The sequence below is a fragment of the Salmo salar genome, chromosome 18 (assembly GCF_965601325.2).
Source record: "Salmo salar chromosome 18, fSalSal1, whole genome shotgun sequence".
NCBI lineage: Eukaryota > Metazoa > Chordata > Actinopteri > Salmoniformes > Salmonidae > Salmo > Salmo salar.
In genome coordinates this window covers 78119548-78143347 of record NC_138308.1, presented here as the reverse complement: position 1 = coordinate 78143347, position 23800 = coordinate 78119548, and the positions used below count along the sequence as shown (strand labels likewise).

The window sequence follows — 23800 nt, the reverse complement described above, 5'->3', positions numbered from 1 at the left end:
GACCCAAGTTGTGAAGAGCTGACAACTTTAAAGATGATGGCACTGAGTCTGATATTTCCACTTCTCGTAGAGATGGGTAAGTCAATCTTATACATTTTACATTTCTTAATTTGGAGACACAAAATATCCCATTATTGTTCTACAGACACTTTGAGAATCCAAAGTTGTATTTGAGTAATGTAACGGCTAATATATTTTCATGTTCTCTAGTTCATGGAGTAACTCGGACTGAATCCTCATCCATCAGTCAGAAGAATGGTCTCATGTCAGCCAACGTTGGAGACACAGTGGTTTTGGTCTGCTTCAACGAAGGCGATGTGGGAGTAATGTTCTCCTGGTACAAGCAAACTTTTGAAAATATTCCTCAGCTCATCTCAACCCTCTATAAGTTGGACAATAATGCAGAATTTTACCAGGAGTTTAAGAGTAACACTCGCTTCTCAGTGGAAGGTGGCCAAGGGAAAAATAACCTAATGATAGCAGATGTGGAACTCTCTGATTCAGGCACATACTACTGTGGAAGTTCTTATGGAAACAATTTGGAATTTGGAAAAGGAGTCATTCTCATCATAAAAGGTAAAGAGAAAGTCATTATTATTATTATATACTTTTTGTAAATCCGAATTTACAGATATGCACTGGAAATACGAGGTATTCTCAGATGAGATCTTTATTGAATAAATGTTGAGTTACAACACTTGCCACAGGGATATTCTAGAGAGATAAAATTGGTTTATTGGCCTTCTTGTCAGGATCAGATTCCAGAAATATTACTATACTTCAGCAGCCTGTGTCTGAGTCAGTCCAGCCAGGAGACTCTGTGACTCTGAACTGTACAATACACACTGAGACATGTGCAGGAAAACACAGTGTCTATTGGTTCAGACATGGCTCAGGAGAATCCCATCCAGGAATCATTTACACCAATGGAGACAGGAATGATCAGTGTGAGAAGAGCTCTGAGGCTGGGTCTCCTACACAGAGCTGTGTCTACAACCTCCCCAAGAGGAACCTCAGGCTCTCTGATGCTGGGATTTACTACTGCGCTGTGGCCTCATGTGGGGAAATACTGTTTGGGAACGGGACCAAGCTGGATGTTGAAGGTAGACTACATTTCCTAATAATATGCTATTATTAAAAATACAAACATTACGTTTAATTATTGATTTGTGGTATCGACTACTGACCATAGCAATATAGTGGAGGGATACAGTATACACTGAGTATACCAAACATTTCGAATATCTTTCTAATGTTGATATTTAACTGCACCCCCACTCCCCTCCACCTTTTGCCCTCAGAACAGCCTCAATTAGTCGGTGCATAGACAAGGTGTTGAATGCATTCCACAGGGATGCTGGCCCATCTTGACTCCAATGCCTCTCAGAGTTGTCTCAAGTTTGCTTGATGTCCTTCGGATGGTGGACCATTGTTGATACACACAGGAAACTGTTGAGCGTGAAAAACCCTGCAGCGTTGCAGTTCTTGACACAAACCGGTGCGCCTGGCACCTAGTACCATACCCCATTCGGCACTTAAATATTTTGTCTTGCCCATTCACACTCTGAATCACACAATCCATGTCTCAATTGTTTCAAGGTTTAAGAATCCTTCTTTAACCTGTCTGCTCCCCTTCATCTACACTGATTGAAGTGGATTTAACAAATTACATCAATACGGGATCATAACTTTCACCTGGTCAGTCTTGTAACGTCTGTGACCAACTCACACTCCCAAACACTTAGATCCCGGAACCCAGCCCACTTTCCAACTCACTCTCCAGATCCCAATCACCAGAATTCTAATCACCTGTTCACACACCTGCGTGTCATCATCCCACACTATTTAGTTCAGTTCCTTGCAACTCATCACTGTGAGGTATTGTTTGTTTTGAGACACACTTCTTTCGAAGCGCTGGTTTTTCTCGTCCTGTGTATGATAGTTTTTGCCTGCCTCACTCACGACGCCTTTTGCCTATTCCCTGCCTGTACTGTTGCCATTTTGTACCAACCGTGTATGACCTTCTGCCTGCCCCTGGACCCAGCTACCTGCCTCCTATGGTCCCTTCCAATAAACACCTGCTGCGCTCTGCGCTTGAAACCAGCTCTCTTTCTCCTATCATGTTCATTACAAGTATATGGCATTTAAAGAGCGATTTAATTATTTCAGATTGTGGCGTTGATCCACAGATGAGAATCCTGGTCCTTCTCTCCATCATAAGAACTGGAATTCTCTTCTGCTGTCTGATCATCTTAATCATTGTCTACATCACCAGGAAATAGATAAAGCTAAGGCCAGTGTCAATAGACTATAGATGGGTTTTGGAATAAAGTTGGAGATATAGTATCATTGCTATGCATTGCAAATTATAATTCATTGAGATTGCTTTGTTGCTCGTATTGCATTTGAAAAATATTTGCCTGTGACTTCTAATTTAATTGAGCATCATCATCCTTGCTTACGCTGTATGTGTTAATTGATTGAACTGCTCTCCTGAAAACCATGTGAACAGAATATGCCTTCTTTTTGCATGAATAAATATCAATTTTAACAACTGATACGGACTAAAATAGAATTCTTCCTTCTCTTGTGTTCTGTACATTAGAGGTCGACCGATTAATCGGAATGGCTGATTAATTAGGGCCGATTTCAAGTTTTCATAACAATCGGTAATCGGTATTTTTGACCACCGATTTGCCGATTTTATTCATTTATTTAAAAAAATAAAAAATAATAATAATATTTTTTAACTAGGAAAGTCAGTTAAGAACACATTCTTATTTTCAATGACGGCCTAGGAACGGTGGGTTAACTGCCTTGTTCAGGGGCAGAACGACAGATTTTTACCTTGTCAGCTTGGGGATTCAATCTTGCAACCTTAAGGTTAACTAGTCCAACACTCTAACCATCTGCTTTACATTGCACTCCACGAGGAGCCTGCCTGTTACACGAATGCAGTAAGAAGCCAAGGTAAGTTGCTAGCTAGCATTAAACTTATCTTATAAAAAACAATTAATCATAATCACTAGTTAACTACACATGGTTGATGATATTACTAGTTTATCTAGCCTGTCCTGCGTTGCATATAATCGATGCGGTGCGCATTCGCAAAAAAGGTTGCTCCAACTTGTACCTAACCATAAACATCAATGCCTTTCTTAAAATCAATACGCAGAAGTATATATTTTTAAACCTGCAAATTTAGCTAAAAGAAATCCAGCTTAGCAGGCAATATTAACCAGGTGAAATTGTGTCACTTCTCTTCCGTTCATTGCACGCAGAGTCAGGGTATATGCAACAGTTTGGGCCGCCTGGCTCATTGCGAACTAATTTGCCAGAATTTTACGTAATTATGACATAACATTGAAGGTTGTGCAATGTAACAGGAACATTTAGACTTATGGATGCCACCCGTTAGATAAAATACGGAACGGTTCCGTATTTCACTGAAAGAATAAACTTGATAGTTTCCAGATTCGACCATATTAATGACCTAAGGCTCATGTTTCTATGTGTTATTATGTTATAATTAAGTCTATGATTTGATAGAGCAGTCTGACTGAGCGATGGTAGGCAGCAGCAGGCTTGTAAGCATTCATTCAAAACAGCACTTTACTGCGTTTTTCCAGCATTCTCTTCGCAATGCATTGCGCTGTTTATGACTTCAAGCCTGTCTACTCCCAAGAATAGGCTGGTGTAACCGATGTGAAATGGCTAGCTAGTTAGCGGGTGCGTGCTAATAGCGTTTCAAACATCACTCGCTCTGAGACTTGGAGTAGTTGTTTCCCTTGCTCTACATGGGTAACGCTGCTTCGAGGGTGGCTGTTGTCGATGTGGTCCTGGTTTGAGCCCAGGTAGGAGCGAGGAGAGGGACAGAAGCTATACTGTTACACTGGCAATACTAAAGTGCCTATAAGAACATCCAATAGTCAAAGGTATATGAAATACAAATTGTATAGAGAGAAATAGTCCTATAATTCCTATAATAACTACAACCTAAAACTTCTTACCTGGGAATATTGAAGACTCATGTTAAAAGGAACCACCAGCTTTCATATGTTCTCATGTTCTGAGCAAGGAACTTAAACGTTAGCTTTCTTACATGGCACATAATGCACTTTTACTTTCTTCTCCAACACTTTGTTTTTGCATTATTTAAACCAAATTGAACATGTTTCATTATTTAGTTTAGGCTAAATTGATTTTATTGATGTATTATATTAAGTTAAAATAAGTGTTCATTCAGTATTGTTGTAATTGTCATTATTACAAATAAATAAAAATAAATATCGGACGATTAATCGGCAGTGCAGTTTTTGGCCCTCCAATAATCGGCATCGGTATCGGCGTTGAAAAATCATAATCGGTCGACCTCTACTGTACATACAGTATGTCTGTATGAATGTTTGTCCAGAGGGTTTCTGCAGAGACAACCTAATGTTACCATGCTAAACCCACACACTCATCATGCACTCAGTGAGCTGTTCACAGGTACCTGAACACTTTGGTCTAATGTGAGCTCAAGACAAGGCCGTCTCTATGCTTTGTACAGGCCTGGTTGGCCTTTCACTCACTATTTAGTTTCAGCAGGATGTCTATGTGGTGTTAGTGTGTTTTCTCTCATGTTTACATTGTTGATCATGACCATGACAATTAGAACCACAGTACACCGACATACTGCATGTTATATAGCCTCTATCTTATCACATGGGCCAGTTTCCCAGACACAGATTATGACTAGTCCTGGACAAAAAAGCATGTTCATTCTTGAACTACGATAGTTGATTTAAAGTATAAGTTGTATAAATGTATACTAGGCTACAGATAAGAGCCTTACCAACCCAGGTACACCCCTGACCCCTACTAAACTGTCAGATGTTACACTTCCGTAAGAGCATGATTCTGTGAATGATAGTTAATGAGACTGACATATAAATAGACTTGTTTCATCCTGTCAGTGATTCCCACATATACACTCATGATGCTCCATCCCTGTTCACCCTGCAACATATCAAGACCTGTTGTAAACCAAACAGACCTCCTGTAGGTCATCAGGAGAACTGTAACTGCTGTATGGGGTGGGGCCAACTCTATCACAACACTATCACAACTAAGTTTGATACCAAGAGCATATAAAGGTACATACTGTATATGTAATGTATGCTTGAAAATGTACTGCATGCTTACCAGACAACAGTATTCCTTTAAACCCATTTAACGGATGAACATTTATATTTTTCTTTCCACAGTGAAACCTCATGATTGGACATCTTTGTCCAGACAGTACTTGCAATCTACACAATGTTTTAAAAAAAAATGAAATCATCATCAAAACACAAAAAATGTCCTTCACCCAACCTGCACAAAATATTCTATAAAATAAGCATTGGTCCACTTTAAACATTGATTATATGAGTGATTTTCAGTTAGACCATGGTGAGCTGAATAATGCATTTACAAAAATTACGCATGTGTCCAGTCAGACCAATCATCAATAATCCCATTGTAGAAGTGTTTTCTACATGGTAGACTTTTTCCACTCAAGACACAGTTAGTAAAGAGGATGACAACTTCAAAGATGATCATGGCACGATGTATGATACTTCCACTTCTCAGAGTAATGGATAAGTCACACTTTTATATTTCTCTACTTATAGGATGTACACCTTGTGGTGGTTCATTTCTTTACTATCAAATGAGGAGAGACAAACTTATCACACAAGTCAGAGTTATACTTAAACTATACCTTTAATAATGAGAGCTTTGCAATAGCAATGACTTGTCAACGATTCACCATTTCTAATGATCCGTTGAGAGTGGCAAGGCAAAAGTACCAAGGTCTTTTATAGCCAAGATACACCCCTTTCAACCTACATGACGAACAACAGATACATAGAATGGGTCACAAGGTGAGACTTTTTAAATGAGAAAGGAGTATCCCGTAGCCAGATAGCATTCGCTATAAATTATCGTTCAGTTTGGTCCCTAAGACGAGGTTCCTATCTCGTTCCTGTTATTCCTAACAACTCGACCAATGGCATAAATCAATTGTCAACTCCAGACACTACCACACACATCCTCCAAGGCCAAAGGAGGGAGTGACTGGCACACAAATATTGTGGAAACCAGTAATTGGTTCCCCATTAATCACGCCATCACTTCACATGGTTTAAGAATAGGTAAAGACACATTCACATATGAAGACAGTGTTCCCTCCCGTCCTCTTCCCTTTCTGATATTCTGCATAGCACCAGGGACATGTAAAAGACAAACCTGACCTCTCCCCTCTCTGGGCCCCAAGTGACTGATCCCCAGTTGAGGGAAGAAGTGCAACTGCCAACACCAAAGTCCAAAGGGATACATTCTAATAACAAGTATATCACATAAGCATATTATGCAGATAAGACATCTTAATTATCTATGTTACACAAATAATTCTGATTCATCCGCCACAACCTTTATTGATACAATTCATACATGTATATTGCGGTATATTATGAACTTCTGTACTTTCTTTCACTTATTTCACCAATTTACCATTCCAGAGTTTAATAGGAGGCATATTTGTAACCTGCATGGTAAGAGAAAATGTACTATTACCTGATATTCCTCCAATAAAACATTTAAATCATCAAAACCTTTTGGTTTCAGAGTATGATTTTCTCTGACCCCTACGGTTCTTGTACTGCTCACATCACACATAGTTTTTGTGATTGTCGTCTTTCTACTGACATGGGGGATATGCAAGGAAAGGACCAGAGGGCCTAAAGATCCAGAACATGCATATAAATACTTACTAACAGTCTAACTGTTGTGTAATGTTTCACAGTAATGTTTGAAGATGTCTTCATGTGAAAGGAAAATATACATTGAGTGTACAAAACATTAGAATCACCTGCTCTTTCCATGGCATAGACTGACCAGGTGAATCCATGCGATAGCTATGATTCCTCTTCTGTTAAATCCACTTCAATCAGTGTAGATGAAGGGAGGAGAAAGGTTAAATAAGGATTTTTAAGTCTTTAGACAATATAGACATGGATTGTATACAGTATGTGTGCCATTCAGAGGGTGAATGTGCAAGACAAAATATTTAAATGCCTTTGAACGGGGCATGGTAGTAGGTGCCAGGCGCACCGGTTTGGTGCAACACAAGGGAGTGCAACTAAGTATTAGGAAGGTGTACCGTGTTCCTTTTCAATAAGATTTCTTGTGTACTGTACTTAATTTAATTTTGTACTTTCTGTTTTAAACCACAAGAATCAACTGTTAGATCACCAACCCCACTAGTCAATCAGGTAAACTTTAGCACATAATTTCACGCCATATCAAAATGGTTCATGTAGTGGATGTAACCAGTATAATGTCTTGTTTATGACTTCACTTCTCACACAGCACCAAGAGAGGGACGTGTTGAACTATGCTGCTGTGAGTTTAAACCCCAACAAGAACCCCAGAAGAGCAAGAGAGAAGACCAGCAGTGAGGATGCAGTGTACTCTGAGATCAGATACATTCAGTAGGAGTGATATCACCACTGTCACAAAGACTCCAAGTAGAACCATTTATGATTAGTAGCCAAATAAAACTGCTTTTAGTAAGTGAAATTAGTATGGAATTTAGAATGCAAAAAATAAACTATAATTTTAGCTAAGTCTTTATGTTAGATTTATATGATGATCATGTAATGCCTAAAATGTTGAAACCTTTTAACTGTTCTTTTAATTGATAGAAATTATCTGATAGGTGATCCATTGTTTGCAGTATGATTGTGTATTTAACATAATAAACTATAATTTTTTTCTCTCCATACATCTCTGTTTCCTCTCTAAAGTACATCTCTGTTACCACAGATACAATAGGATTAAAATGAATAGTTGTTTAGCTTATTGTGTGTCAGGCTCCATCAGTCAGAAACCCATCCCACCATTAGAAAAGAAGACTTACACAGCGTCAAGAGGTTTCTGACTCTACATACCTCATAGATATATATGTAACGGATAATCAACGATGGGCTATGCGTTCTGTGAAAAATAATTCATGACATGGAGGGTGTGTTTCAAAATATGCTAGCTCATAGATATAATATACTGTATATACAGTACCAGTCAAAAGTTTGGACACACCTACTCATTCAAGTGTTTTTCTCTGTTTTACTATTTTCTAACATTGTAGAATAATAGTAAAGACATCCAAAACTATGAAATAACACATATGGAATCATGTAGTAACCAAACAAGTGTTAAACAAAACAAAATATATTTATAGTTGAGATTCTTCAAAGTAGCCACCTTTTGCCTTGATGACATCTTTGCACACTCTTGGCATTATCTCAACTAGCTTTATTTCAATTAACAGGTGTGCCTTGTTAAAAGTTAACTTGTAGAATTTATTTATTTATTAATGTGTTAGAGTCAATCAGTTGTGTGGCGACAGAGTAGGGGTGGTATACAGAAGATAGCCCTATTTAGTAAAAGACTAAGTCCATATTATGGCAAGAACAGCTCAAATAAGCAAAGAGAAATGACAGTTACTTGAAGACATGAAAGTCAGTCGATCCGGAAAATGTCAAGAACTGAACGTTTCTTCAAGTGCAGTCGCAAAAACCATCAAGCGCTGTGATTAAACAGGAAAGGAAAACCCAGAGTAACCTCTGCTGCAGAGGATAAGTTCATTAGAGTTACCAGCCTCAAAAATTGGCAATTACCTGCACCTCAGATTGCTGCCCAAATATATGCTTCACAGAGTTTAAGTAACAGACACATTTCAACATCAACTGTTCATAGGAGACTACTTGAATCAGGCCATCATGGTCGAATTGCTGCAAAGAAACCACTACTAAAGGACACCAATTAGAAGAAGAGACTTGCTTGGGCCAAGAAACACAAGCAATGGACATTAGACTGGTGGAAATCTGTCCTTTGGTCTGATGAGTCCAAATTTGAGATTGTTGCTTCCAACTGCCGTATCTTTGTGAGACGCAGACTAGGTGAACGGATGATCTCTGCATGTGTAGTTCTGACCGTGAAGCATGGAGGACTCCATTTTGCTCCTCCCTTCCTATAGGCTGAAACTCAAACAGGATGTACCCGTGCTAAGGACTATTCAACACTGCTCTGACCAAACGGAATCCACGCTTCAAGATTATTTTGATCACGTGGACTGGGATATGTTCCAGGTAGCCTCAGAGAATAATATTGATGTATGCGCTGATTCAGTAAGTGAGTTTATAAGGAAGTGTATAGGAGATATTATACCCACTGTGACTATTAAAATCTACCCTAACCAGAAACCATGGATAGATGGCAGCTTTCGCGCAAAACTGAAAGTGCGAACCACTGCATTTACAAACAAGCAAAATGTCAGTATAGAGACAAAGTGGAGTCGCAATTCAACAACTCAGATACGAAACGTATGTGGCAGGGTCTACAGACAATCACGGACTAAAATAGGAAAACCAGCCACTGTAACGCCCTGGCCATAGAGAGGGTTTTTTTGTTCTTTATTTTGGTTAGGCCAGGGTGTTACATTGGGTGGGCGTTCTATGTGCATTTTTCTATGTTGGTTTGTTTCATTGATTTTGGCCGTGTGGCTTCCAATCAGGCACAGCTGTAGAGTGTTGTTGCTGATTGGGAGTCACACATAAGTGCCTGTTTTTCCATTGGGGTTTTGTGGGTAATTGTTTCTGTTTAGTGTTTTGCACCTGACAGGACTGTTTAGCTGTCGGTTTTCTTGTTTTGTTTTGTATAGTGTTCTTTCTGTTATTAAATTCAATGATGAACACTAACTCCGCTGCGCCTTGGTCTACTCTCTCTCCCGACAGCCGTTACAGAATTACCCACCAAAAACGGACCAAGCAGCGGAGGAAGGAAAGGCACCAGGAGAAGGACTCGTGTACTTTGGAGAAGATGAAGAGGAACGTTCAGGATTCCTGGAGATGGGAGGAATTAACCTGTTGGGGATAGAGGGCAGTATTTGCAACACCGGATAAAAAATGTACCCGATTTAATCTGGTTATTACTACTGCCCAGAAACTAGAATATGCATATAATTATTGGCTTTGGATAGAAAACACCTTAAAGTTTCTAAAACTGTTTGAATGGTGTCTGTGAGTATAACAGAACTCATATGGCAGGCAAAAACCTGAGAAGATTCCTTACAGGAAGTGCCCTCTCTGACCATTTCTTGGACTTCTACACTCTCTTTATTGAAAACTGAGGATCTCTGCTGTAACGTGACACTTCCTACGGCTCCCATAGGCTCTCAGAAAGCGGCAAAATGGAGAATGATGCCTTTGGAGCCCCTGGCTGAAAAACAGTAGCTCATTTGGATAGTGGTCGATCAGAGAACAATGAGACTGGGGTACGTGCACGAGGCGACATCATGTTTTTATTTTTTCGTCTTTGAACGAAAACAGGGTTTCCGGTCGGAATATTATCGCTTTTTTACAAGAAAAATCGTATCAAAATTGATTTTAAACATCGGTTGACATGCTTCGAAGTACGGTAATGTAATATTTTGAATTTTTTGTGTCGAAACGCGTCGGGCGCGTCACCCTTCGGATAGTGTCTTGAACGCACGAACAAAACAACAAAATATTTGAACATAACTATGGATTATTTTGAACCAAACCAACATTTGTTATTGAAGTAGAAGTCCTGGGAGTGCATTCTGACGAAGAACAGCAAAGGTAATCCAATTTTTATTATAGTAAATCTGAGTTTGGTGAGGGCCAAACTTGGTGGGGTTCAAAATAACTAGCCCGTGATGGCGAGCTATCTACTCAGAATATTGCAAAATGTGCTTTTGCCGAAAAGCTATTTTAAAATCGGACATAGCGTTTGCATGAAGGAGTTCTGTATCTATAATTCTTAAAATAATTATGTTTTTTGTGAACGTTTATCCTGAGTAATTTAGTAAATTCACCGGAAGTTTGCGGTGGATATGCTAGTTCTGAACGTCACATGCTAATGTAAAAAGCTGGTTTTTGATATAAATATGAACTTGATTGAACAAAACATGCATGTATTGTATAACATAATGTCCTAGGTGTGTCATCTGATGAAGATCATAAAAGGTTAGTGCTGCATTTAGCTGTCTTCTGGGTTTTTGTGACATTATATGCTAGCTTGAAAAATGGGTGTCTGATTATTTCTGGCTTGGTACTCTGCTGACATAATCTAATGTTTTGCTTTCGCTGTAAAGCCTTTTTGAAATCGGACAGTGTGGTTAGATAAAGGAGAGTCTTGTCTTTAAAATGCTGTGAAATAGTCATATGTTTGAAAAATTGAAGTTTTTGTATTTTTGAGGAATATGTAATTCGCGCCACGCCTATCATTGGATATTGGAGCAGGTGTTCCGCTAGCGGAACGTCTAGATGTAAGAGGTTAATGCAGGGAAACCCAAATCAGTTTTACCTCATTTCTATCAGCATGTAAAATGTGCAACCAGAGGGGGAAAAACTCGAGACCACCTTTACTCCAAACACAGAGACATGTACAAAGCTCTCCTTCGCCCTCCATTTGGGAAATCTGACCATAACTATATCCTTCTAATTCCTGCTTACAAGCAAAAATTATGCAGGAAGCACCAGTGACTCAGTCAATAAAAAAGTGGTCAGATGAAGCAGATGCTAAACTACAGGACTGTTTTGCTAGCACAGACTGGAATATGTTCCGGGATTCTTCCGATGGCATTGAGAACACCACATCAGTCACTGCCTTCATCATTAAGTGCATTGATGACATCATCCCCACAGTGACTGTACGTACATACCCCAACCAGAAGCCATTGATTACAGGCAACATCCCCACTGAGCTAAAGGTTAGAGCTGCCGCATTCAAGGAGCGGGTCTCTAACCCGGAAGCTTAGAAGAAATGCCTCCATCAAATAGAAAAAGTGTCAATACAGGACGAAGATCGAATCGTACTACACCGGCTCCAACGCTCGTCGGATGTGGCAGGGCTTGCAAATTATTGCAGACTGAAAAGAGAAGCACAGCCAAGAGCTGCCCAGTGATGCGAGTGTACTAGTCGAGCTCAAAAACTTCAATGCTCGCTTCGAGGCAAGTAAGACTGACATATGCGTGAGAGCATCAGCCGTTCTGGACAACTGTGTGATCGTGCTCTCCGCAGCCAATGTAAGAGCTTTAAACAGGTCAACATTCACAAGGCCGCAGGGCCAAACGGATTACCAGGATGTGTACTCCGAGCATGCACTGACCAACTGGCAAGTGTCTTCACTGAAATGTTCAACCTCTCCCTCTCCGAGTCTATAATACCAACATGTTTTAAGCAGACCACCATAGTGCCTGTGCCCAAGAACACTAAGGTAACCTGCCTAATTGACTACCAACCCGTCACACTCACGTCTATAGCTTGAAGTGCTTTGAAAGGCTGGTCATGGCTCACATCAATACCATCATCCCAGAAACCCTAATCCCACTCAAATGTGTATACCACCCCAACAGAACCACAGATGATGCAATCTCTATTGCACTCCACAATGCCCTTTCCCACCTGGACCAAAGGAACACCTATGTGAGAATGCTATACATTGACAACAGCTCAGCGTTCAACACCATAGTTCCCTCAAAGCTCATCAATAAGCTACGGACACTGGGACTAAACACCTCCTTCTGCAACTGGATCCTGGACTACCTGACGGGGCCGCCCCCAGGTGGTAAGGGTAGGTAGAAACACATCCGCCACTCTGATCCTCAACACAGGGGCCCCTCAGGGGTGCATGCTCAGTCCCGTCCTGTTCACTAATTACTGCACTGCCAGGCACGACTCCAACACTATCATTAAGTTTGCCACTGACAGAACAGTGGTAGGTCTCATCACCGGCAACGATGAGACAGCCTATAGGGAGGAGGTCAGAGACCCGGGGCTTGTGGTGCCAGGACAAAAACCTCTCCCTCAACGTGATGAAGACAAAAGAGATGATTGTGTAATACAGGAAAAAGAGGACCAAGTACGCCCCCATTCTCATCAACGGGGATGCAGTGGAGCAGGTTGAGAGCTTCAAGTTCCTTGGTGTCCACATCAGCAACAAACTAACATGGTCCAGGCACACCAAGACAGTCGTGAAAAGGGCACGACACAACCTATTCCCCCTAAGGAGACTGAAAAGATTTGGCATGGGTCCTCAGATCCTCAAAAGGTTCTACAGCTTCACCATTGAGAAGATCCTGAGTGGTTGCATCACTGCCTGGTATGGCAACTGCTCGGCCTCCAACCTCAAGGCACAACAGAGGATAGTGCGTACGGCCCAGTACATCACTGGGGCCAAGCTTCCTGTGTTCCTTGGACCTCTATACCAGGCAGTGTTAGAGCAAGGCCCTAAAAATTGTCAAAGACTCAAGCCACCCTAGTCATAGACTGTTCTCTCTGCTACCTCACGAAAGCGGCACCAGAGCACCAAGTCTAGGTCCAAGAGGCTTTTAAACAGCTTCTACCCCCAAGCCAATCAAATGGCTACCCAGACTATTTGCATTGCCCACCCCTCCCCTCTTTACACTGCTGCTACTCTCTGTTGTTATCATCTATGCATAGTCACTTTAATAACTCTACCTACATGTACATACTACCTCTACTAACCGGTGCCCCCGCACATTGACTCTGTATCAGTACCTGCCTGTATATAGTCTAGCTATTGTTATTTTACTGCTGCTTTTAAATTACTTGTTACTTTTATCTCTTATTCTTATCTGTATTTTTTTTAAACTGCATTTTTGGTTAGGGGCTCGTAAGTAAGCATTTCACTGTAAGATCTACACCTGTTGTAGTCGGCACAAAATTTGATTTGATTTATTATTTGACTTGGCTTTATTTGATCACATAAGTCATTGAGAACACATTGTCTTTTACAATACATACCTGTAAATGTAATGTTTATGTAATTTTAAAAAATGAACGTAAGAGATTTATCTTGAACATCCAGCTTTGTACCATTCCCAAACAGTATATTCACATGAGGCCACTTCTCAAATTAGTTTATTTTGTTTCTGAGATGCATTGTATAGTCTGCGGTATCTAATTTAGCATTTCAGGAAAATACAAGGTTTCCAAAGTGAACAGCGAGGATATACTGAAGGTAGGCTAAGTCCCCCTGTAGTAGTTTCACCTAAGATTACAGAGAGACCCGATGGACAGAGCTGAGTGTCCTGTTGGGCTGACACTATTGTGTTTATTTTCTATGATCTATGTTTTCAAATGTAATGAAGCTGAGGTCAGAATTTCACTTTTTGGATGGAGAATGAAGTTTTACAAAAACCTGGCCTTCATTTTCAAGGGACAGTAATTGTCATCGTAACAACCCACTCCACGTTAAGGATTGGGGCTAGGTCAAGGCCTTCTAAGCCTTCACAGAAGGCACAAGCATTTATAAAGTAAATGTTGTTTATTTTAAATATAAATGTTGTTTTCTTTTCAATAATATTTAAATTATATTTTGATTATATTTTGCGTTTATAGGGAACCGGTTAAAACTGAGGAGAAAAATATATAATCAGGATTTCTCTTGGTTTGTCTCTGGGGAGAAATGTTGCTAGATAGCTTAACATTGGCTATGCCATCTGAAGCTTGATAGAAGACACCTGCCATTCAACCATATTAGAGTACATTTTTGTAGTGACAGTGGAATCAACCAATCACATTTTGACTTGTAATGGGTGGGACCATTTTTACAAAAACGTATGGAAATTCTGCCATTATTGAAGGCCAACAGGTCACCGAACAATAGCAAGCAGTAGTTTTGCCACAGTCTAACGAGCTTGTTTTTGTTGTAGGCTAGTGTGCGGCGGCTGCTGTTGCAGGTGTTATTTAAGAAGATGTTGATGCTAAATTGTTAGCTTCATCCTTTTCGAGATTAACTTTCAACAAGAAGTTGTTTCAAATGATCATCATCTGGTGCGTGGAACTGTTTTTTTTTATTGCAGCTCACTTGCTGTTGTTAGCTATCACTTTGAAAATAATGTGTTATACGTGTGAAACATTATTAAATTGAACCACTAGATCAATGGTTAGTGTGTGTGCTTAATGTGATAACGATGTTTGCAATGGGAAGTAATAGTTGTACATTTCGATTGGTAAGTGCTTAGCCTAATGGTTGTGTTTTTGTGTTCTGATGATTGAGACCTACTGGCTTATTATGTCCTAGTGAATGGACTGCTTATTCTATAACATCATGCTATGTGTGACTGCTGCCTTTCTATCAGTCTAAGTGTTTTACAGAAAGTGGGCTGTCCTACATGGAGTGAGCTGGTATTACAGTCGTTGTCCTTTAAGCATCACGGGCCTGTCAAACTCACATCCTTTCATGCGTCACTGTTGTCTCTTTTGGTGATAGTGACGGTGTTAGGCTACCATAGATTGTGTAAGCAATATGGCTGTTGCTGCTAACGTTAGTGCGGGTGCTGTCTCTGTTTTTCTTGATTTTCAGTTTGGTATGATGTTTTGGAAGATTTTTTTACCTCTCTGAAGGCCTAGGTCCAAAAGCCAGGGTACGCCACTGGCTTTAAGGTATACTATGGGTGAAGTACAAGCCACTGCTCCTGGCAATTGCAGGAGTTCCTAAATTCATTGATCTATAGGTGCAGTAAGAAGAGTTCCCCCAATTGGCCAACCACCACCAATGCCAGCCAATAGTTACCCACTCCAGGAGGTCCTTCCAGCCACTAAAATAAATAGACAGAAGAGTGAGGGGATTCTCCCAGTGAGAACAGATTTAGATTTGGAATATTTACTGTCATCCAGACCCTTTTCAAGGTTACCTTAAAATTAACTAACTGGTTTCTTGAAATACGTTTGATCAATTCTGACTATTTAAAATTCTGCAACCCTTTCTGATGATAAACCACAACCTATAATTAAAACATCTTATCATTCTCTCTAACAAACCAAATACAAGAGTGGAACATCAGTGGTTGGTGATAAGATTGTTTTTATCTGTGGTCATTGTATACAGCTATGGTTGTCATTCTATGTCCCTCCCATAATCACAAATGACTTTCATCTCTCTTATTTGAAGATTCAGTCCTTCCTTCATGGTCTGGCAGTGTAAATCTAAACACAGAATGGAACGCATGTATATACCAGCTCTCGTCCTCTATGGATTCTGTAAGTTACTGTATCTATAGTTCAGATTTTGTGATTCATCAATAGATTTGGACTCTCACATAGTTGTGACTGTGTTTAGGTGTGTATGTAATGCGCATGAAGAATACCTTTTACTCACAACTCTTTCTTAACTTTCGTTCTCTCTCTTTCAGATCTGACCCATGTTGTGTCTGTCTCTCCGCCACACTTAATGGTGGTCCATTCAGGGGAAAATGTCACCCTGCAGTGCATCAATGTCCTTAAAAAAACGGGACACATTGGCTGGTTCAAGCAAGTCAACAGCTCAGAACCCCTGTGCATCACGTCTATGTGGAGCTCTCTGCCAACTGTTCATCATCAAAATGGATTTCATGGCAATCATATGAAAATGTTAATCACCAATAGAACTACCTTTCTCAGAATCACAGAGGTGGATGTAGCTGATTCTGGTCTGTACTTCTGTGGAATGTTGGATAACTATTTCATCTTCACCAACGCGACTGTCCTGAAGGTCCAAGGTAATCTTTTCAATAAATTGTCTGCTATGACACCAAATGCACAAATCCTAGGTATCAGATATAATTTTGACTTCTGTTGGAGATACGATACTATTGTACTACAGTTTGAATAACAGTAGAATATTTAACTCACCTAATTGTTCAAAAGGTCACAAAGATTATGACAAGGACCCTACAGAGCACTATGAAAAAGGTATATTCATTCTGTAATTTTAAGTGAGAATATAACAGAAATTAACTGATATGATGTACCACGAAAGTACCACAGATTAGAAATAAACAGCATCTTATATCAACCTAGCCTGAGAATTTGTATCATTTCAGTTGCTGATCCACAGATGAGAATCCTGGTCCTTCTCTCCATCATTAGACCTGCAGTTCTCTTCTGCTGTCTGACCATCTTAATCATCATCTACACCACCAGGAAATAGATAAAGCTCAGGCCAATATCAATACAATATATGCAGTATGAAACTTGCTTTCGCCAAGCACTGTATATGCACCTGTTGTATGTAAGCATTAATAAATAGCACTGTGAACATGGATAGTGACTGAAGTTATGTTTTGAGGGCATGTGTCAGCTGTGATAGAGGTTTTCATGAAGGAAGAGTTGACAAATGTATAAATAAAGTTTAAAAAAAGTATCTGCATATTTTTGACTCGTTGAATGCTTTTGGGAATTTAAATGTTTTTAGCTCATTGTTAGTATTTTTTACATACATAGTTTGAACATCTAATTGAGCAGCAAAGGTCTTGTCTGGTGTTCATCATCCAGATAAACAAATAAAGAGAGGTGTGGATAGAACATGTGTGGTTTTGATGCACTGAGGGTTGTACAGTTCTTTCAGAAAGTATTCACACCACTTGACTTTTTCCACATTTCGTTTTGTTACAAAGTGGGATAGAAATTGATTTAATTGTCTTTATTTATTAACGGTCTACACAAAATACTTTAATGTCAAAGCGGAAAGAAAAATTCTGACATTTGTAAAAAGTTTACGAAAAAATAAACAACTTGATTCGGTAAGTATTCAACCCCCTGAGTCAATACATGTTAGAATCACCTTTGGCAGCGATTACAGCTGTGAGTATTTCTGGTTAAGTCACTAAGCGCTTTCCACACCTGCATTGGTCAACATTCGCCAATTGTTATTTTTCTAATTCATCAAGCTCTGTCAAATTGGTTGTTGATAATTTCTATACAACAATTTTCAGGTCTTGCCATAGATTTTCAAGCCGATTTAAATCTACACTGTAACTCGGCCAGTTAGGAACGTTCACTATCTATTTGCTATACTTGTAAATATGGAGTGGTACTCACCCCCCCTTGGTATTTTTCCTATTTTGTTGCCTTACAACTTGGAATTAAAATTGATTTTTTTGGGGGGGGTTGTATCATTTGATTTACACAACATGCCTACCACTTTGAAGATGCCAAATATTTATTGTGAAACAAACAGGAAATAAGACAAAAAAATAGAACTTGAGCGTGTATAACTATTCACCTCCCCCAAAGGCAATACTTTGTAGAGCCACCTTTTGCAGCAATTACAGCTGGAAGTCTCTTGGGGTATGTCTCTATAAGCTTGGCACATCTAGCCACTGGGATTTTTGCCCATTATTCAAGGCAAAACTGCTCCAGCTCCTTCAAGTTGGATGGGTTCGACTGGTGTTTAGCAATCTTTAAGTCATACCACAGATTCTCAATTGGATTGAGTTCTGGGCTTTGACTAGGCTATTCCAAGATATTTAAATGTTCCCCTTAAACTACTTGAGTGTTGCTTTAGCAGTATGCTTAGGGTCATTGTTCTGCTGGAAGGTGAACCTCCGTCCCAGTCTCAAATCTGGTTGTGTTCATGAATGTATAATTAAAGTGACAATGCATATATGGTAAACAGAGAGTAGCAGCAGTGTAAAGAGAGGTTGGGGGGGTCACAATGCAAATAGTCTAGGTAGTCATTTGATTAACTGTTCATGAATCTTATGGCTTGGGGGTAAAAGCTGTTGAGAAGCCTTTTGGTCCTAGACTTAGTAGAGAGAACAGTCTATGATTAGGGTGGCTGGGGTTTTTGACAATTTTAAGGCCTTCCTCTGACACCGCCTGGTGTTGAGGTCCTGGATGGCAGGAGTTGCGGTCGGAGGCCGAGCAATTGCCGTACCAGGCCGTGATGCAACCAGTCAGGATACTCTCGATATTGCAGCTGTTATATAAGTATCTGCTGTTAAATAAGATTTAGGACACAAACTGGGACAGAACTGCCAGAAACTGGGGAGCTTTTAACCAAACTCATACTTGTGGTAGTGTACTGTACTGTATATTTAAAGGGAAATAACCAATAAATAAAAAAATTGAGTGCAAACATTTTTTGGGCTACTTGGTGTTTATAATAGCGACACTGATAGGCCTAGTTATTTTCCACTGTGGTAAACTCATCTCATTCTCTCTCTCTGCTGAAGACGAGCAACCTGAACCACAGGAAGACTGACCTGGAGCTATCAGCTCTCACAACACTGAAATCTCTCTGTCTCTCTCTCTCTCGCTCTCTCACGCTCTCTCTGTTCTCTTCACACCACTCGCTTTCTCTCTCATTTCAATTGAATTTAAGGGGATTTATTGGCATGGGAAACATATGTTTACATTGTCAAAGCAAGTGAAATAGATTATAAAAAAAGTGAAATAAACAAAAATGAAGAGTCAACATAACACTTACAAAAGTTCTAAAATAATAAAGACATTTCAAATTTCAAATTATATAATATATGATTTATAGGTCATTATATAATCTAATAATATATAGGTCATATCTCTCTATCGCTCTCTGTTCTCAACACACCTCTCTGTAACGGCTGTCGTAGAGAGGGGACCAAAGCGTAGCGTGTTGATTGCTCATGATGAATATTTATTTTCACTCAGAACACTAAAGAAAAAATAACAAAGGGTAAACGAAAGCGCACAGTTCTGTCAGGTATAGAAAACTAAACAGAAGATAACTACCCACAACCACAGGTGGGAAAAAAGTATGATCTCCAATTAGAGACAACGAGGACCAGCTGCCTCTAATTGGAGATCATCCCCAAAAAACAACATAGAAATAGAAAACCTAAAACCTAAACATAGATATACAAAACATAGAACAACACAAAACACCCCCTGTCCCACACTGACCTACTCTACCATAGAAAATAACATCTTACTATGGTCAGGACGTGACACTCTCTCTCTCTGTCTCTCGCACTTTCTGCCACATCTAAACCATAATACAGTTGAATTAAATTGAATGCATGATATACAATGATACTGTATGTTGGACACCTGGGGTTTGGGATACCTGCACAATGCCAACTGCTTTTTTTTATGGCTGTTTTGGAGCAGTGGCTTCTTCCTTGCTGAGCGGCCTTTCAGGTTATGTCGATATAGGACTCAATGGTGCCACTGTAGAACTTGTAGAGCCAGTTAACCTAGGTGTGGTCTCCGCAATTGTGGGGGGTGGGACAAGGGAGCTAACCGAGGCATGCAGAGCGGGACTGGGTGCTCCGCAGTAAAACAAAGCAATGAGAGCTACCCTAAACAACAGAATACAAGGCATATTGACATTAGAGGGAGGCATAAAGCAATCACAGGTGTTGATTGGGAGGGCTAAGACAACAACGGGTAAACAGCTAAGACAACAACAACGTGTAAATGGCGATGAATGGGCAGAGAGGGTCGGTAAGCTACACACAGGGCCTGAGTTCGAGGCTGGGGCCGACAGATAAACAAAATGAAGTACCGTGTTAATGAACATTCCAGTAGGCATCAGCTGTGTAGCCGAGTGATCATAGGGTCCAATAAGCAGCAATGGACGAAACAGGGAGCTGCTCGGCAGTCGTCACTACGCTAGTGGAGCGGGAGACACGGCGCTCAGACAGCTAGCGGGCCCAGGGCTAGTAGCTGGGTTCTCACCGACATCAACAACGCAGAGGCCGGTTGAGAGCACATCGGCCGAAATACATTAGCAAACCAGTCGCGATGGATCGGCATGGCTCCGTGTCGACAAATGGTCCAGGCCAATTGGCAAGAGAGGTATTGTAGTTGGTGTACTTCTCTTGCTAGCGTTTGCTTGTTTCACTGTGGAATATTCTGGTATAATGAATGCTATTTTGGAACTGGTGCTCTCATGATTCAAGGTCAGTGTTGAAATGGGAGGAGATTGGAAGACAGAAAAAATATTGAGTAGAAAATATGTTTCCAATATCAGATGTTTGTGTTTCTGGTCAGCAACCTTATAAATTAATTGTTATTGTATGGATTTTTATCGCATTTCAGGTAAGACCCAGATGCAGACAATGTCAAATTAACAACAGTTTATTAATCCAACGGGCAGGCAAAAGACAGGTCAAGGGCAGGCATGGGTCAGTAATCCAGATAGGTGGGGGCAAAGGTACAGGACAGCAGGCAGACTCAGGTTCAGGGTAGGCAGAGGTCAGTAATCCAGATAGGTGGGGTAAAGTACAAGATGGCAGGCAGGCTCAGGGCAGACAGAAAAGGTCAAAACCGTGAAAACTAGAAAACAGGAACAATCGAGAGATGAACAGAGGGAAAACCGCTGATAGGCTTGATGAAACTGGCAACAGAGAAACAGAGAACACAGGTATAAATACACAGGGGATAATGGGGAGGATGGGCGACACCTGGAAGGGGGTGGAGACAATCACAAAAACAGGTGAAACAGATCAGGGTGTGACATTTTTCAATTTCTGAACTACATATCATTGGTTCTGGTTGTTATCATTATTATCCTGATAGTAACAAACATTCTCCTGACAATCTTGTGGAGGAGAGCTGCAAAAACGTAAGTAGTGTTCTAAAGTTTATCGTTGTCATGCCTAATAGAAAATATATTATCTATTAATTAAGTGATAATGCCAGAGAAGCCAGTGTTTGGAGGATATTTTGGCATGGGTGTTGTTGCAAACCGTGCCAATATATGCTCCAAATACCAGCTTCGAGAGCATTATCACTTAATTAATATGTAGTTACCAACATATTCAAATAATTATTGACATTTTCATTAAAAACATAATTTCTACAGTCCCGACACAAATCTAGGGTTGCTATCCAAGCACGGCTGGTAGTTCAGGGTTTTTGTTCTGTATCTATGGACGCGAACCAGTCGTTCGTTCTAAATGTTCCATTGCAATACTGGCTGGCAACGTTCTTAACCCTTGCTTACTAGCTACTACTGCTAACTTACAGTCATGTCAAAAAGTGCAGCCAGAGTAAAATCAAAGTAAACTCAGAAAAAAAGAACCGTCATCTCACTGTCAACTGTGTATATTTTCAGCATACTTAACATGTGTAAATATTTGTATGACCATAAGATTCAACAACTGAGACATAAACTGAACAAGTTCCACAGACAAATCAAAAGTCCCTGAACAAATCAAAAGTAACAGTCAGTATCTGGTGTGGCCACCAGCTGCATTAACCTGTTAGGGCTAGGGGGCAGTATTGACACGGCTGGATAAAAAACGTACCCGATTTAATCTGGTTACTACTCCTGCCCAGTAACTAGAATATGCATATAATTATTGGCTTTGGATAGAAAACACCCTAAAGTTTCTAAAACTGTTTGAATGGTGTCTGTGAGTATAACAGAACTCATATGGCAGGTCAAAACCTGAGAAGATTTCAAGCAGGAAGTGGCCTGTCTGAGAAGTAGTGTTTCATCTTGGCTCTTTTTATTGAAGACTCAGGATCTGTGCAATAACGTGACACTTCCTACGGCTTCCATAGGGTCTCAGAGCCCGGGAAAAAGCTGAACGATATCGAGGCAGGCTCTGGCTGAAACACTTTATCGCTTTTGGCAAGTGGCCACTCAGAGTACTATGGGCTTAGGCGCGTGCCCGCTTCGACGGAATGATTTCTTTTCCTTTGTCTGTTTACCTAAAAGCAGATTCCCGGTCGGAATATTATCGCTTTTTTTATGAGAAAAATGGCATAAAAATTGATTTTAAACATCGGTTGACATGCTTCGAAGTACGGTAATGGAATATTTAGAATTTTTTTGTCACGAATTGCGCCATGCACGCACGAACAAAACGAACAAAACGCCGCTGTTTGGATATAACGATGGATTATTTTGGACCAAACCAACATTTGTTATTGAGGTAGAAGTCCTGGGAGTGCATTCTGACGAAGACAACAAAGGCAATAACATTTTTCTTATAGTAAATCTGACTTTGATGAGTGCTAAACTTGCTGGGTGTCTAAATAGCTAGCCCTGTGATGCCGGGCTATCTACTGAGAATATTGCAAAATGTGCTTTCACCGAAAAGCTATTTTAAAATCGGACATATCGAGTGCATAGAGGAGTTCTGTATCTATAATTCTTAAAATAATTGTTATGCTTTTTGTGAACGTTTATCGTGAGTAATTTAGTAAATTCACCGGCAGTGTTCGGTGGGAATGCTAGTCACATGCTAGTCACATGCTAATGTAAAAAGCTGGTTTTTGATATAAATATGAACTTGATTGAACAAAACATGCATGTATTGTATAACATAATGTCCTAGGGTTGTCATCTGATGAAGATCATCAAAGGTTAGTGCTACATTTAGCTGTGGTTTGGGTTTATGTGACATTATATGCTAGCTTGAAAAATGGGTGTCTGATTATTTCTGGCTGGGTACTCTGCTGACATAATCTAATGTTTTGCTTTCGTTGTAAAGCCTTTTTGAAATCGGACAGTGTGGTTAGATTAACGAGAGTCTTATCTTTAAAATGGTGTAAAATAGTCATATTTTTGAAAAATTGAAGTAATAGCATATCTAAGGTATTTGAATAACGCGCCACAGGATTCAACTGGCTGTTGAGTAGGAAATCACGCCCAGAACGAGCAGTATGGCTGGTGGCATTGTCATGCTGGAGAGTCATGTCAGGATGAGCCTACAGGAAGGGTACCACATGAGGGAGGAGGATGTCTTCCCTGTAACACACAACGTTGAGATTGCCTACAATGACAATAAGCTCAGTCCGATGATGCTGTGACACACTGCTCCAGACCATGACGGACCCTCCACCTCCAAATAAATCCCGCTCCAGAGTACAGGCCTTGGTGTAACGCTCATTCCTTCTACGATAAACGCGAATCCGACCATCACCCCTGGTGAGACAAACCCACAACTCGTCAGTGAAGAGCACT

At 40.2% G+C, this 23800-nt stretch overlaps 1 protein-coding gene and 1 long non-coding RNA gene across 3 annotated transcripts; both read left to right on the top strand.

Moving 5' to 3' along the window:
• On the top strand, nt 1–7807 carry LOC106577677 (uncharacterized). 2 transcript variants are annotated; one of them, XM_014155993.3, is made up of 5 exons: nt 1–76; nt 211–576; nt 753–1103; nt 7261–7298; nt 7396–7807. In XM_014155993.3, the coding sequence occupies exons 1-5, from the start codon at nt 34–36 to the stop codon at nt 7519–7521; spliced, it is 924 nt and encodes a 307-aa protein (XP_014011468.2). In that variant the 5' UTR covers nt 1–33; the 3' UTR covers nt 7522–7807. The 2 variants fall into 2 exon arrangements, with proteins under 2 accessions (XP_014011468.2, XP_014011469.2); XM_014155994.3 differs by lacking the exons at nt 7261–7298; nt 7396–7807 and adding an exon at nt 2170–2558.
• An 8228-nt stretch (nt 7808–16035) lies between these two features.
• Nucleotides 16036–17250, top strand: LOC106577680 (uncharacterized). The gene is made up of 4 exons (XR_014381406.1): nt 16036–16119; nt 16272–16616; nt 16765–16809; nt 16941–17250. It is a non-coding gene; the product is annotated as an uncharacterized LOC106577680 (long non-coding RNA).
• Nucleotides 17251–23800: the final 6550 nt, after the last annotated feature.

Coding starts and splice junctions, on each gene's coding strand:
- LOC106577677 (XM_014155993.3), top strand. CDS start 34: ATGATGGCACTGAGTCTGATATTTCCACTTCTCGTAGAGATGG. Junction 77..210: donor TCCACTTCTCGTAGAGATGG/GTAAGTCAATCT, acceptor CATGTTCTCTAG/TTCATGGAGTAACTCGGACT. Junction 577..752: donor AGTCATTCTCATCATAAAAG/GTAAAGAGAAAG, acceptor CCTTCTTGTCAG/GATCAGATTCCAGAAATATT.